Source organism: Pecten maximus, chromosome 11 (genome assembly GCF_902652985.1).
Source record: "Pecten maximus chromosome 11, xPecMax1.1, whole genome shotgun sequence".
Classification (NCBI taxonomy): Eukaryota; Metazoa; Mollusca; class Bivalvia; order Pectinida; family Pectinidae; genus Pecten; species Pecten maximus.
Window position 1 is genome coordinate 101,551 of NC_047025.1, and position 15,221 is coordinate 116,771.

A 15,221-nucleotide genomic window follows, 5' to 3' on the forward strand; every position below is an offset into this window, starting at 1 on the left:
TTTTAAGAACAGGTCACTTTGCTAGAAGGTCATGATTGGTAGTACCCTACGTGAATCCAAGTTGAAATGGCAGCAGTTTTGAAACCGTGCCCTAATATCGTGTGTGTCCTCCTCGAACAGTTATCACATCTCTAATTCTTTGTTGCATTGAGTTCATCAGGGCATTGACTTTCCGTATTGAAATGTTATTCCATTCTTGGACGAGTGCATTTGCTAACTGAGGGAGGGTATTTGGGGGGTTACGGCGATTTCGAATTCTTCTGTCTAATTCATCCCACAAATGCTCGATTGGGGACAGGTCGGGGCTATATGGAGGCCAATCTATAGGAACAATGTTCGGTGTCGCAAGAAAGTCTCTACAGACTCTTGCAACGTGTGGTCTCGCGTTATCTTGCTGAAAGGTTAGATGATGCTGCCTAACAAACGGCACAACATGGGGCCTAAGGATCTCATCCCGATAGCGTACGGCCGTTAAATTCCGAATGACTATCACCAAAGGCGTCTTCAAACCATGGGAGATTCCCGCCCAAACCATAACTGATCCACCCCCAAATCGGTCGTGTTCCAAAACACAGGCGTCAGCAAAACGTTCGCCTCGACGCCGGTACACACGTTGACGGCCATCTGCTCGAAATAACGTGAATCGAGATTCATCGGTGAAGAGCATAGACCTCCAACGTCTCATAGGAAAACGTCTGGGCATATGTGCCGTTGCCCATTGCATACGACGTGCTCGACGTTGCGGTGTTAGTGGTAAACCAACGTACTGTCGCCTTGCACGCAAATTAGCCTCACGCAGTCTGTTGATCACTGTTTGGGGATGAATTCGACGGTTATGATTACCAATCGTATTCCTTGCCGTTTCAGCGGCCGTTAATCTCCTGTTACGCAGGTGTGCCAACCTAAGAACCCGGTCTTGACGTCGCGACGTTACGCGTGGACGTCCTGATCTCGGCTGGTCATCGACTCTTCCTGTTGCGTTAAGACGTGAAACTAATCGACTAATAGTCGATTTGTGAACTCTGAATTGTCGAGCGACGTGAAGTTGCGTGTTCCCTGCCAGAAGCATCGCTATAGCACGTCCTCTATCAACCTTTGATAACCGTGGCATAATTGTAAAAGGAATTATTGTTTGCAAAAGTATTGGCGATGATGTGGCTCAATGTTAGTGATGAATTGATACTAGTTTGAATGAAAAAAGAACGCATATGTTTGTACAGGCACGGTTTTTGATGTTTTTACCGCGCCGGAAGTGCATAGGTCTCTAGTCACACTTGGGTGATTTTGAAGATTGGTATGGGTGTTAGGCAGGGTGCATGTTTATTTCCGCGATTTTTATACAGATATGTATATTTAATACAAAATTAATCACAATTTTCCATGTTGCGTTTCTTTTTCGTTTCAGTATATATACCCCTACATGTGTGTGACAGGAATCTCACTACATATCTACCCTTACATATGTGTGACAGGAATCTCACTACATATATACCCCTACATATATACCCCTACATATGTGTGACGGGAATCTAACTACATTTGTACATATATACCCCTACATGTGTGTGACAGGAATCTCACTACATACACATACCCCTACATGTGTGTGACAGGAATCTCACTACATATATACCCCTACATGTGTGTGACAGGAATCTCACTACATACACATACCCCTACATGTGTATGACAGGAATCTCACTACATGTATACCCCTACATGTGTGTGACAGGAATATCACTACATATATACCCCTACATGTGTGTGACAGGAATCTCACTACATACACATACCCCTACATGTGTATGACAGGAATCTCACTACATGTATACCCCTACATGTGTGTGACAGGAATCTAACTACATATCTACCCCTACATGTGTGTGACAGGAATCTCACTACATATCTACCCCTACATATGTGTGACAGGAATCTCACTACATATATACCCCTACATGTGTGTGACAGGAATCTCACTACATATATACCCCTACATATGTGTGACAGGAATCTCACTACATATATACCCCTACATGTGTGTGACAGGAATCTAACTACATATCTACCCCTACATGTGTGTGACAGGAATCTCACTACATATATACCCCTACATGTGTGTGACAGGAATCTCACTACATATCTACCCCTACATATGTGTGACAGGAATCTCACTACATATATACCCCTACATGTGTGTGACAGGAATCTAACTACATATCTACCCCTACATATATACCCCTACATGTGTGTGACAGGAATCTCACTACATATCTACCCCTACATGTGTGTGACAGGAATCTCACTACATATATACCCCTACATGTGTGTGACAGGAATCTAACTACATATCTACCCCTACATGTGTGTGACAGGAATCTAACTACATATCTACCCCTACATATATACCCCTACATATATACCCCTACATGTGTGTGACAGGAATCTAACTACATATCTACCCCTACATGTGTGTGACAGGAATATCACTACATATTTACCCCTACATGTGTGTGACAGGAATCTCACTACATATATACCCCTACATATATACCCCTACATATGAGTGACCGGAATCTAACTACATATTTACCCCTACATGTGTGTGACAGGAATCTCACTACATATATACCCCTACATATATACCCCTACATGTGTGTGACAGGAATCTAACTATATATTACCCCTACATGTGTGTGACAGGAATCTAACTACATATCTACCCCTACATGTGTGTGACAGGAATCTCACTACATATATACCCCTACATGTGTGTGACAGGAATCTCACTACATATATACCCCTACATGTGTGTGACAGGAATCTAACTACATATCTACCCCTACATGTGTGTGACAGGAATCTCACTACATATCTACCCCTACATGTGTGTGACAGGAATCTCACTACATATATACCCCTACATGTGTGTGACAGGAATCTAACTACATATATACCCCTACATGTGTGTGACAGGAATCTAACTATATATATACCCCTACATGTGTGTGACAGGAATCTCACTACATATATACCCCTACATGTGTGTGACAGGAATCTAACTACATATATACCCCTACATGTGTGTGACAGGAATCTCACTACATATCTACCCCTACATATATACCCCTACATATGTGTGACAGGAATCTCACTATATATACCTCTACATGTGTGTGACAGGAATCTAACTACATATATACCCCTACATGTGTGTGACAGGAATCTAACTACATATATACCCCTACATATGTGTGACAGGAATCTCACTACATATATACCCCTACATGTGTGTGACAGGAATCTCACTACATATACCAGTATATCCTATGTGACAGGAATCAAACTGACCAATATACCCCTACAAATATGTTATAGGAATTCGAATCTGACTACATGTTTATAACCCTACATACAGTATGTGTGAATAATGTCTTGATAATTGCACAATGTGATATGTTTTGCAAACATATGTTTACAAAAAAGTTTATATCCATACATGTGTCTATCTCCTCTCCCTCAGTATTATTTTCCCTATCTTGTCTATCATTGTCAACTTTTAATTCATCAGGGCTAACAAAATTAAGATGGCAGCTGTAGATGATAACAATATTGACAAAGGTTCATGCCATTTGAAATTGTTCAAACAAGTCCCCCACAGCTATATAGCAAACTGACTCTGTGTATTTTGTGAGACTTCTTTACTACATACGTCTTGAGATGAGATTCAAAATTTTATGGTTTCTTGAATGTATTATTTTATTACTTTCAGTTGGTGGTGGTGGTGTTGATGGCCATGATTGTGATAAAGCTGTTGACAATGGTGGTGATGATTGTCATGAAGAAGGAGTTGATATTTGTGGTGATGATTGTCATGAGGAAGCTGTTGATGATTGTCAAGAGGAAGCTGTTGATGATTGTCATGAGGAAGCTGTTGATGTTGTTGCTGATGATGATTCTGATGATAGTAATGATGGTGGTGATTCTGATGTGGATTTAGGTATGGATGATGATTAACTTTTGATAACACTAAAGTTAATATGCAAATGTTAAAAGTTTCTTTCTGATTGTAATGGACTTGTCTATTAATGTATCACATTAATTAATTGTTAACAAATGATAAAGGATACAAGCCAGTTTAGTACAACTCTTAAAGGATTTTTAATTAACCTTCATTCATGAAGGCAGATCTATATAACTAAGAATTTCAAGGTTTATGGGTAATGGATTTTGAACTTGTACCAATCAGATGAGAAAGTACTCTAAAATAGATACATTTGCTGCATATATTTCCTGAAAGTCTCACTAAAGATAATTTTTTCCTGTAATAAGAGAAATTGTTTGACCTGTTTTCAGTTGAAGACTCTGACTATAGTCCAAAAGAAAGTGATGAAGAGTCCATGTCTGAAAATGATTCTGATTGTGACTCATTATGTGAAAACTCCATGTCAGCAGGTACATTTATTTCAAAGCCAATGTTTGCAATGGTATATCTAGCGGGAACTTGTGTAATTATATACTTGAAATGTCTATGGATTTACTTCGGAAGCATCAGTTTCATAAAGTCTTATTCCCAACTCTACTCTCACCATCACAAGTCACCTCCATACTTTAATGTCTATCGGTGTTAGCTAATATCTTCCATACTTATGTATGGCTGTCAGTTAAGATGAGAAAGAATGTATACTTCTCTGTTCAAAAAAGTTTTTTTATCAGGAAGTGACCTGTAAGTTGTAGCTCAATCTAACTTTTCTTAAATATGAAGGGCGATAATTGAGCCACTATTCCTGGATTTTAGTTAAGTATGGAAGACAGGTTTTGACTGTTAGAGTAGATATGCAGTGCAAATTGCATCAAAGAAGTTGATATTTAAAGAAGTTGCATTAGACTTGTATGATGAATCAACACTCTTGCATTTTGTTGATTTTAAAGCCCACACTCTTGAAATAACGCTTTCTGAAATTCACAAGTGATATAATTATACAAACAGTTACGCATATTTGAAAATAAGCAATGCATAAAAACAATGCAGTGGTAACTGTAGACAATAAATGGGTAATGAATACATGTATATTATTTGACTTTTTATGATGTTAATGGCCAAGCTGTTCTCTTTACAACATTTCCCCACTTTTTCCAGGTGGTAGCAAAAGCAGAAGTGAAAGAGTCTCTGACAGTGAGGACAGTACAAAGGAAAGTGACATATTTCCCATGTTGGTGGATCAGAAAAAGAAGACCATTTCTTTTCAAGGCGTTCCAAAGAACTCAAAAGGAAATGTAAAAAACAAAGTGCATGCATGTTTTTTTTTTGTGAAAAGATTATGCAAAATATGGCTAGGCATCTTGAGCTAGCTCACAAGTCAGAGCTTGAAGTATCCAAAATACTAATTCACCCAAGGAAAAGCAAAGAAAGAAGAAAGTTATGGGAGGTGCTGGTGAATAAAGGTGATTTTGCTGCCGGTAAAAAATTGCCCTGATGAATTGCCGAAAAACATATTTTGTACAATGAGAGATGATGAAATAAAATTTGCTGTGGAATCAGACAATAGGATCTTGGACTTTGGAAAGCGACTCTTTGAAAAGCATGGTCATGAGCCCCACAAATTTCAGTACATTTCACAGAAATTGAGGGAATTAGGCAGGTTACTTGTAGTTTGTCGCAGAGCAAGTGTAGACCTTAAATGGATAGATGATGTCCTAAATAGCAAGAACTGGAGTCTTTTGATTCAGTGTGTTAAAGAAGTGTCTGGATATGACTGTCACAGCCATTCATATGTCACTCCATCTTTGGCTCTGAAACTTGGCCATAGTCTGCAGAAATGTGCAAAGTTCTTAAGATCAGAGGGAATAAAAGAGGAAGACAATGACAAAGTTGTGAGAGCAGAGCATTTTTTGGACCTGTATGAAACAGACTGGAATGATGATATATCTGCACATGCACTAAGCTCCTTGGATGAAAGAAAATATAACAAGCCCCTTCTTCTACCCATTGTCAAAGATGTTGTCAAACTTAATACATTTCTTACTTCAGAAGTGAAGGTTTGTTGTAAAGACATGAAGGAAAACTGTGATGACAAATCATATGCTAGACTGGCACAATTGTGCCTGGCCCGTTTGATTTTATTCAACAGACGTCGAAGTGGAGAAGCAGAGCGGATGACACTTAAAGGATTTTTAGATGCTGAAAATGGAAGTGGGAAACCAGATCCAGTAGTATTAAGCACTCTAAACGAGTTTGAAAGAAAACTGTGTGGTACTCACACAAGAGTGGAAATAAAGGGGAAAAGAGGGAGGGAAGTAGCTGTATTATTAACTGAAGAGATGAAGAAAAGTATCAAGATCCTGGTTTCACATAGAGGGAAGGCCAATGTAGTTAAAGATCTATTGTTTTCAAAACCTGGTGACACAAAATTCCCATACAGGGGAAGCGATTGCCTGAGGAAATTTTCAAAGGAAGCTGGTGTTGAAAATCCACAAGCATTAACCTCAACTAAATTGAGGAAGCAGCTGGCAACTTTAGCACAGATTCTAAACCTTAGTGAAACATCACAAGACATATTAGCAACATTTCAAGGTCATGATATAAGGGTGCACAGACAGTTCTATAGAATGCCAGAAGACACTATGCAGGTTGCCAAAGTTTCAAAAGTCCTTCACAGCATAAACAACGGAACAATAGGAAAATACCAGAGGAAGGACTTCGATGAAATCCAGCTGGCAGACAAAGATATTTTCAAAACAAATGTTCTTATATAACAGATAAAATAATTTTTCATATTTTAGGTCACCTTATTATTACTAAAGTAACATAAGCTAATATTGTCATTGAGATTCATCCATCATCAATATTATGTAGTATATAATGAAACCCAAACCCAGATAGGATGACATTAAAAATATATTGGGAATATTTCTCTAAGAGTCTCAACAGTTGGAAATGTTAGGTATGTGTATGCCAAAGAAATACACATGCTGTTTAATATACCATTATGTTTATGTATAGACCAAAATATATGTCGGGTATCTTCACATATGAACACACCTTATACAAGTACTTAACAAGATTTAACTTTAACATTTACTCGTGAAATATATGATGCATCATGACAGACCAATGTCTAGACCAACCAAGTTTTAACTAGTTCTCTGTTGTTTGCTCAATCTTCTCATTCATATTTATACCCATACTATCATTTGTCATCTTGTCTAAAGTGAAAATTTTCATGAAATGTTACATAAAATGTCTTGTGATAAATTTCATCCACTAGTATATACTCTTGACTTGTGGATAAAACAAAAACATAGCAACAGCTGAAATTGTAAGTGTACATATTTCTTAAGTGAGAGAAGATTTCCACACATATAAGGGGCTTATGATGTCAAATTGTGAGAAATTTCACAATGAAATATATGTACTTTTACAGTATATTAAATGTTGGAATAATACAGAAGTATGTAATGAAGCTAGATGAAACTCCATCATAAGGTTGTTATACATTTTTTTTTTCATATGTAACTTTTTAGAAGCTGTAGAAAGTGAAACAGACAGTAGCTCAGAGGGGGATGATGAGGAGCCTAGTGAAGAGGAGAGCGACACTGAGTTAGAGTCAGGTAAACACTATCACAACATAACGATATATATATGTATATGTAGTTTATCTCCTACCATTCACAAATTTGTGTCCTATTTCATATTTATAAGATTTTTCAGTCACCCCCACCCGAGGTACATTGTATTATTTAGTAATCCCCTGGTGTATGTTTCCGTCATGCCATATGGTTTTCAAAAACTACACACATTGCTTCAATTAATAATTTAATGTCATATGATTAATGATATGATGTGAAGAATGAAACTGTAAATACTTCAAACTGCTTGAAAAACAGTTTATCATAAAGAAGATTAATTTATGATGCAGTTTTGGAACAAAAATCATCAGTTTCCTCTTGGATTGATCACCAGAGAAAACTAAACCCTCAACGTAAGATTTTAAATGTCTCGACTGAGAAATAGGTTTGGTCAGGATAAAAATCTTACTCCTAGAGATGAGATTTATATGTCTCTAGCACAAAGAAAGATCATCTCCGAGACTTTTAAGTTCTGTATTATTATGTTGCACTTCACTCACTGAAAGTAATTCTGAATCATGAAGCAATTCTCTAGTGTTTTGATATATCAAATCTGATTTTGAAGCCCATCAATGGACACAAGAAATTAAGATGTTCTCATTTCTCACATTTTCATTACAATGACGAGTACAAATCATATGCTGTCACTCACCTTCTCATACAGAATGACCGGTGAGGTATAACAGGACCAGGTTATGTGTCATATTTTGAAACATTAATTTTTTAAAATATGATGTAAGAACCTGTATATATATCATATGTATGAACCTGAAGAAAATGCTTCAAGATAAGAATACTTTTGATTTAGATATTTTTTGTAATGTAGCTGCTTGCATCAAGTAATGTCCCAAACAGATGACATTACATTTATTTTATGACTTATATGATGCATTGGAGGATAACAATGTAAATATGTAGTAAATATATGATAAATTCCCTTGCTGTTACTATATTCATAGTTTAAACATTTATTACCATGCAGCTAAGAAAGATGTTGATACAGAGGAAAAGAAATGTAGTAAAGCAAAAACCCCAGAAAAGGAAGAAAATGGCAAGAAGAAACCTGAAGGTGAGAGAAGTAACAACCCATGATCAATGTCAAAAAGTCTTAAACTCTTAAGAAAAATTAGTAATAGAAAACTGGTTTTCTCATAAAGTGTAAGAAGAATAAAGCCATACCAGAATATAAATCAGTCTTTAATATATATTGTATCATGATCCATAGACCACAGTTTAAACACTTAAACCTATTATAAAGAATTTAAGTAGGATTCTTTGTTTCTGCAGTGAAGACATTTTTAGATCACCTGAGCCAAATTAAGGCTCAAGTGATGAATTGTAATCTGTCGTTGTCCATAAACCTTTCTACATTTAATTCAAACTCAAAAAATCTGAAGGATTTCAATTTAACTTTATAGGAATATTCCATACCAAGCCTTGACCAAGTGTTGTTATTAGCTAGCTCATCTGGTCCGAAGGACCAAGGTGAGCTTATACCATAACTTGTCGTCCGTCCGTCCGTCAACAATTGACTTCTTCTTCATAACCAGTGATCAGAATTTGACCAAATTTGGTCAAAAGCATCCCTGTGGGGTGGGGACTCAAAATTGTACAAATGGTGGGGCTGACCCCCCAGGTGCCAGAGGGGCGGGGCCAAATGTGGTCAATTGGGCTATATTGATATAAACGACTTCTTCTCTGAAACTGAACAGTGGATATTGCTCATATTTGCCTGGTAAGCATCACTATTAGGTGGGGATTCAAAATTGTACAAATGATGTGGCTGACCCCCAAGGGGCCAGAGGGGTGGGGCCAAATGTGGTCAATTAGGCTATATCGATATAAACAACTTCTTCTCTGAAACTGAGCAATGGATATCGCTCATATTTGTATGGTAGCATGGTCATGGGAAGGGGATTCAAAATTGTAAAAAATTTAGGGTTGACACCACCAGGGGGAGGGGGCAAAAGGGGTCAATTTGGCTAAATGAATATGAACAATTTCTTCTCTGAAACAGCTCATATTTGGCTTGTAGCATCTTTTTGGGTAAGGATTCAAAATTTTATAAAGGAAGGAATTGACCCCCCGGGGTGCAAGAGGGTGAGGTCAAAAGGGGTCAACGGGTTTAAACATGTTGCAACTTCTTTTCTGAAACTTAATAATGGATATTATTCACATTTGTGTGGTAGCATGGGGTTGCGCCAAAAGTCAATTTCATTTCATGGATTAATGCATTTTTTGGCATAAAAACCTCACATACCTATATAAAATGCCTATGATATATTGACATAGCAATACCAGTGACAAATATACTTAATCATCATTCTTGTTTCGTATCTCATGAAATCCAGGTGAGCGATACAGGCCCTCTGGGCCTCTTGTTTTTCATGTTGACCATAAATCCAGTATGGCTTACATGACTCCCAATCTTGAAAAAAAACTTATTTCAAACTCAAACTCAAGTTCCACTAAAGGGATTCCAATGAAATTTTGTAGGATTGCTCAGTAACTCTTGAGATCAAAGTAATGTTATTTTCACGTCTGTGGCATGTAAAATGTTGCTGTAGTCAGCCATTTTGAAAGCTAGTTTTAAAAACAATGTAAAAAACTGATTATCTCAAAAGCAATCAACTTTTTGTAAATTCACATGTGCCTTAGAAACAAGCAGAAAATGTTGCAAAGAATATTTTGCCAAAATGTCAGAATCTTGTAGTCAACAATTTTCACAATCTCACAATCTATTTTCAATACAATTAGGAAGGAATGTTTTTGTATATATAACTGTACTAAAAATATATTAAGAGCGCTTTTGCTTGATAGCAGTGATATTTCATGTGGGTTGTTCAATGGTATTACATGGCCTTTATTGATGTTCAGGTCAAAGGTCATTTAATGCAATTCATTAATCTATACAACTGATGCTGGCCTAATATCATGATAACCCTTTCTTGATAGTGATATTTCATATATTGTTGGTCATTAGCAGTAAATGACCCCTATTGATTTTCAGGTCAAAAAGTCAACGGTCACTGGGGGCTATTAAGTAACCTGTACAAGCATCTTATATGATATTGATGATTTTTCATCAATTAGTTTTTAGGTGCAATACAGCAGCTACACAGTTGGTGTGACTCAGTATATCAAGAATGACAGTTATCGTGTTTCTGTTAAGTGAAATTTAACTGCTGTGGACTTAATTTCATGGAAAAGAATCATAACTGGCTAGTCCAATATCTGTAGGTCAAGCACAAATATTATTTTGAAATAAGTTATCTTTAAAGCCTTAGTTTCTAATGAATTGTTTGAACATTTTTATGTCTTTAGCATTAAAGGCCAGGCACCACTGGACTAGAGAAGAAAAAAGTGCCCTCACAAGACAGTTCAAGCAGGCTATTGCCAGTGGTAAAACACCTGGACAGTTAGAATGTCAAACTGCTATAAAAAAGAACCATGTCTACACAAATTTCAATGGAAGCAAATAAAGTTTTGTGTAAAAAAAATATGATCACCACTTACATGAGACAATCAAAGAAATTTGCTGGAGATGAACATTTAATTTAGATTACAATGTACATATATTGACAATACATAATGTATCACATCTTTTCAGGACATTTTGTTTCAATTTTTCTAATTTGATACTCGGATATTGAAAATCTTGAGCACCTTGAAGGAGGAATCAAAGAATAATGCACAATATCCGTGAGTGTAGTGCCATTTAAAATCATTTTAAAAAGTCAAGAATTAATTCTGAATTTATTTCTCTTTAATATTGGTACTGTAATGAATTCATGTGTCTTCAACATGACTTATGAGGCAAAATATTTTGTTTTACAAGCACAGATAATCCATTCAATTTAACTCTATAAAAGTTGTAAAAAAATTACGAAGACATTAATTTTTAACAAAATTTCTGCCACATTTTTGTTTTAAGATAAAAAATATTGGGTTAAGCTGAGACGTTGGTAAATTAACCATATAATATGAAAAGCTGATTGAGTGGTGTATCTAGATTTTAAATTTGTTAAAGAGCTTGTTATTCTTGGACTAACTTATCAACAAAGCTTTAAACCTGATTTAAGCTACATGAAAATCTGGTTTAAGCTTCTTTGGCTCAAGGGAAAACAGAAGTAGTCACTGGATCATTGTGGTTCCTCGGGTCCTGTGAAATAGACAGTCCAGATTTCAAAAATCATCTCTGTATCTAAAAAAGCTGGTAAAGAACAGTTTTGTTAAATTTTGATTATTAGGAGATCTGTTGCTCTCGGCCTCCCATACCAGGGGCGATGTAGTGGAGCCTACATCAGTCGAGTGATATTAGATTTATCCAAAATGTCATTTATAATTTTTTCCTTATTGCTTAGGCATATAGGCATCTTATTTTAATATGCAATAGATTTACCAATCTGTCCTTACTTACTGATGTGAAATTGTGGTTGTCTTACATAATATTAACAGTGCATGTTGTTAACTTTCACAATGTACCACTGATTAACCATGAAACACACCATATACTGTTGCAAACTACCTTTGTGGCTGAATGGATCAACTGAAAGGAATTGTGTTTTTATATATACCTACGAATCTTGTATTGGGATTGTTAAAATGTTATTGATGCTGAATGTGAGCTTTATTTCATGTTGACTGTATGTACATTGTAGAACTGTCACCTGTAAAGCAGTTGATATTCTTGTTTTGTCATTATTAGTCCCCTACCGTTGAAACCAAGTGGACTATAGGTTTTGGTTGAAGTTTTATAATAGCACACCATTCACTTAATAATGGTATAAGGATGCTGATTCTTTGCATAGAGGTTCTTTGGGTGTGTGGCATTACTTTTGTACAGTTAAAAATGGATTTGATTTTTTTTTACATTTTTGCAATATTATGGACTTAACTGTTTTTGCTTTATTCTTGAGGTCAAAGTTTTGGTTAAAGTTTTATAATGGCACACTATTCACTTAATAATGGTATAAGGATGTTGATTCTTTGCATAGATGCTCTTTAGGTGTGTTGCATTACTTTTTGTATGGTTAAAACTGGAAAAAAATATTTTCATTTTTTTTAGATGTTTGCATATTATGAACTTAACTATTTTCTCTGTATTCTTGAGGTTAAAGTTTTGGTTGAAAAAATATTTTCATTTTTTTCCATATTATGGACTTAACTGTTTTCTCTGTATTCTTGAGGTAAAATTAAGTTTTGTAATGGCTCTCCATTCACTTAATAATGGTATTAGGATGCTGATTATTAATTGTGAGTATTAATGAATCAATATATACATCTAACCTACTGGCATATAGATATTTATTTATCTAACATGTTCAAAAATAGCACATGGAATTCCTATAAAATACACTTTTCCCTTCTATTTTAGAAGAGGTGATTTTTTTCATTCACCAAATTAGACATAACTTCAAATATGCCAGATGAACATAGCTGGAAACTTTATTATTAGTTTTTAGCTCACCTGGCCCGAAGGGCCGGTGAGCTTATGCCATGGTGCAGCGTCCGTCGTCCGGCGTCCGGCGTCCGTCGTCCGTCGTCCGTCAACTTTTTCTTTAAATTGCTACTAGTACTAATTGAAGGGATTTTCACAAAATTTGGTCAGAAACATCCTTGGGGGAAGGGGAACAGAGTTTGTATAAATTTTTACTCTGAACCCCCAGGGGCCTGAGGGGCGGGGCCAAATAGGGGAAATAGGGTTACTCCTTTAAATCGCTACTAGTCATAAAGTTATAAATGAATTTGAACCAAATTTGGTCAGTAACATCCTTGGCAGAAAGGGAACAGAGTTTGTATAAATTTTTACTCTGAACCCCCAGGGGCCTGAGGGGTGGGGCCAAATAGGGGAAATAGGGTTACTCCTTTAAATCGCTACTAGTCATAAAGTTATGAATGAATTTGAACCAAATTTGGTCAGGAACATCCTTGGCAGAAAGGGAACAGAGTTTGTATAAATTTTTACTCTGAACCCCCAGGGACCTGAGGGGCGGGGCCAAATAGGGGAAATAGGGTTACTCCTTTAAATCGCTACTAGTCATAAAGTTATGAATGAATTTGAACCAAATTTGGTCAGTAACATCCTTGGCAGAAGGTGAACAGAGTTTGTATAAGTTTTTACTCTGCACCCCCAGGGGCCTGAGGGGCGGGGCCAAATAGGGGAAATAGGGTTACTCCTTTAAATCGCTACTAGTCATAAAGTTATGAATGAATTTGAACCAAATTTGGTCAGGAACATTCTTGGCAGAAGGGGAACAGAGTTTGTATACATTTTTACTCTGAACCCCCAGGGGCCTGAGGGGCGGGGCCAAATAGGGGAAATTGGGTTACTCCTTTAAATCGCTACTAGTCATAAAGTTATGAATGAATTTGAACCAAATTTGGTCAGGAACACCCTTGGCAGAAGGTGAACAGAATTTATATAAATTTTTACTCTGAACCCCCAGGGGCCTGAGGGGCGGGGCCAAATAGGGGAAATAGGGTTACTCCTTTAAATCGCTACTAGTCATAAAGTTATGAATGAATTTGAACCAAATTTATTCAGGAACATCCTTGGCAGAAAGGGAACAGAGTTTGTATACATTTTTACTCTGAACCCCCAGGGACCTGAGGGGCGGGGCCAAATAGGGGAAATAGGGTTACTCCTTTAAATCGCTACTAGTCATAAAGTTATGAATGAATTTGAACCAAATTTGGTCAGGAACATCCTTGGCAGAAAGGGAACAGAGTTTGTATAAATTTTTACTCTGAACCCCCAGGGGCTTGAGGGGCGGGGCCAAATAGGGGAAATAGGGTTACTCCTTTAAATCGCTACTTGTCATAAAGTTATGAATGAATTTGAACCAAATTTGGTCAGGAACATTCTTGGCAGAAGGGGAACAGAGTTTGTATACATTTTTACTCTGAACCCCCAGGGGCCTGAGGGGCGGGGCCAAATAGGGGAAATAGGGTTACTCCTTTAAATCGCTACTAGTCATAAAGTTATGAATGAATTTGAACCAAATTTGGTCAGGAACATCCTTGGCAGAAGGTGAACAGAATTTGTATAAATTTTTACTCTGAACCCCCAGGGGCCTGAGGGGCGGGGCCAAATAGGGGAAATAGGGTTACTCCTTTAAATCGCTACTAGTCATAAAGTTATGAATGAATTTGAACCAAATTTGGTCAGTAACATCCTTGGCAGAAAGGAAACAGAATAATATACTTTTTTACTCTGAACCCCCAGGGGCCTGAGGGGCGGGGCCAAATAGGAGAAATAGGGTTACTCCTTTAAATCGCTACTATTCATAAAGTTGTTAATGAATTTGAACCAAATTTGGTCAGGAACATCCTTGGGGAAGAGGAACAGAGATTGTTTAAATCTTTATTCTCAACCCCCAGGGGCCCGAGGGGTGGGGCCAAATAGGGGAAATAGGGTTACTCCTTTAAATCGCTACTAGTACTAAAGTATTGAATAGCGTTTCACCAAATTTGGTCAGGAACATCCTTGAGGGGAGGGGGAACAGAGTTTATATGAATTTTTACTCTGTACCCCTAGGGGCCTAAGGGGCGGGGCCAAGTAGGGGAAATAGAGATTAGTCTTTTAATTGCTA

The 15,221-nt window shown here is 37.0% G+C and overlaps 1 protein-coding gene across 1 annotated transcript; it reads left to right on the top strand.

Moving 5' to 3' along the window:
- Nucleotides 1-5,474: 5,474 nt before the first annotated feature.
- LOC117337693 lies at nucleotides 5,475-13,136 on the top strand. The gene is given in 7 exon segments (XM_033898793.1): nucleotides 5,475-6,741; nucleotides 6,920-6,941; nucleotides 7,522-7,608; nucleotides 8,609-8,695; nucleotides 10,951-11,061; nucleotides 11,064-11,119; nucleotides 11,122-13,136. Coding segments are annotated over 7 exon segments (1,668 nt in total). The 5' UTR covers nucleotides 5,475-5,502; the 3' UTR covers nucleotides 11,188-13,136.
- Nucleotides 13,137-15,221: the final 2,085 nt, after the last annotated feature.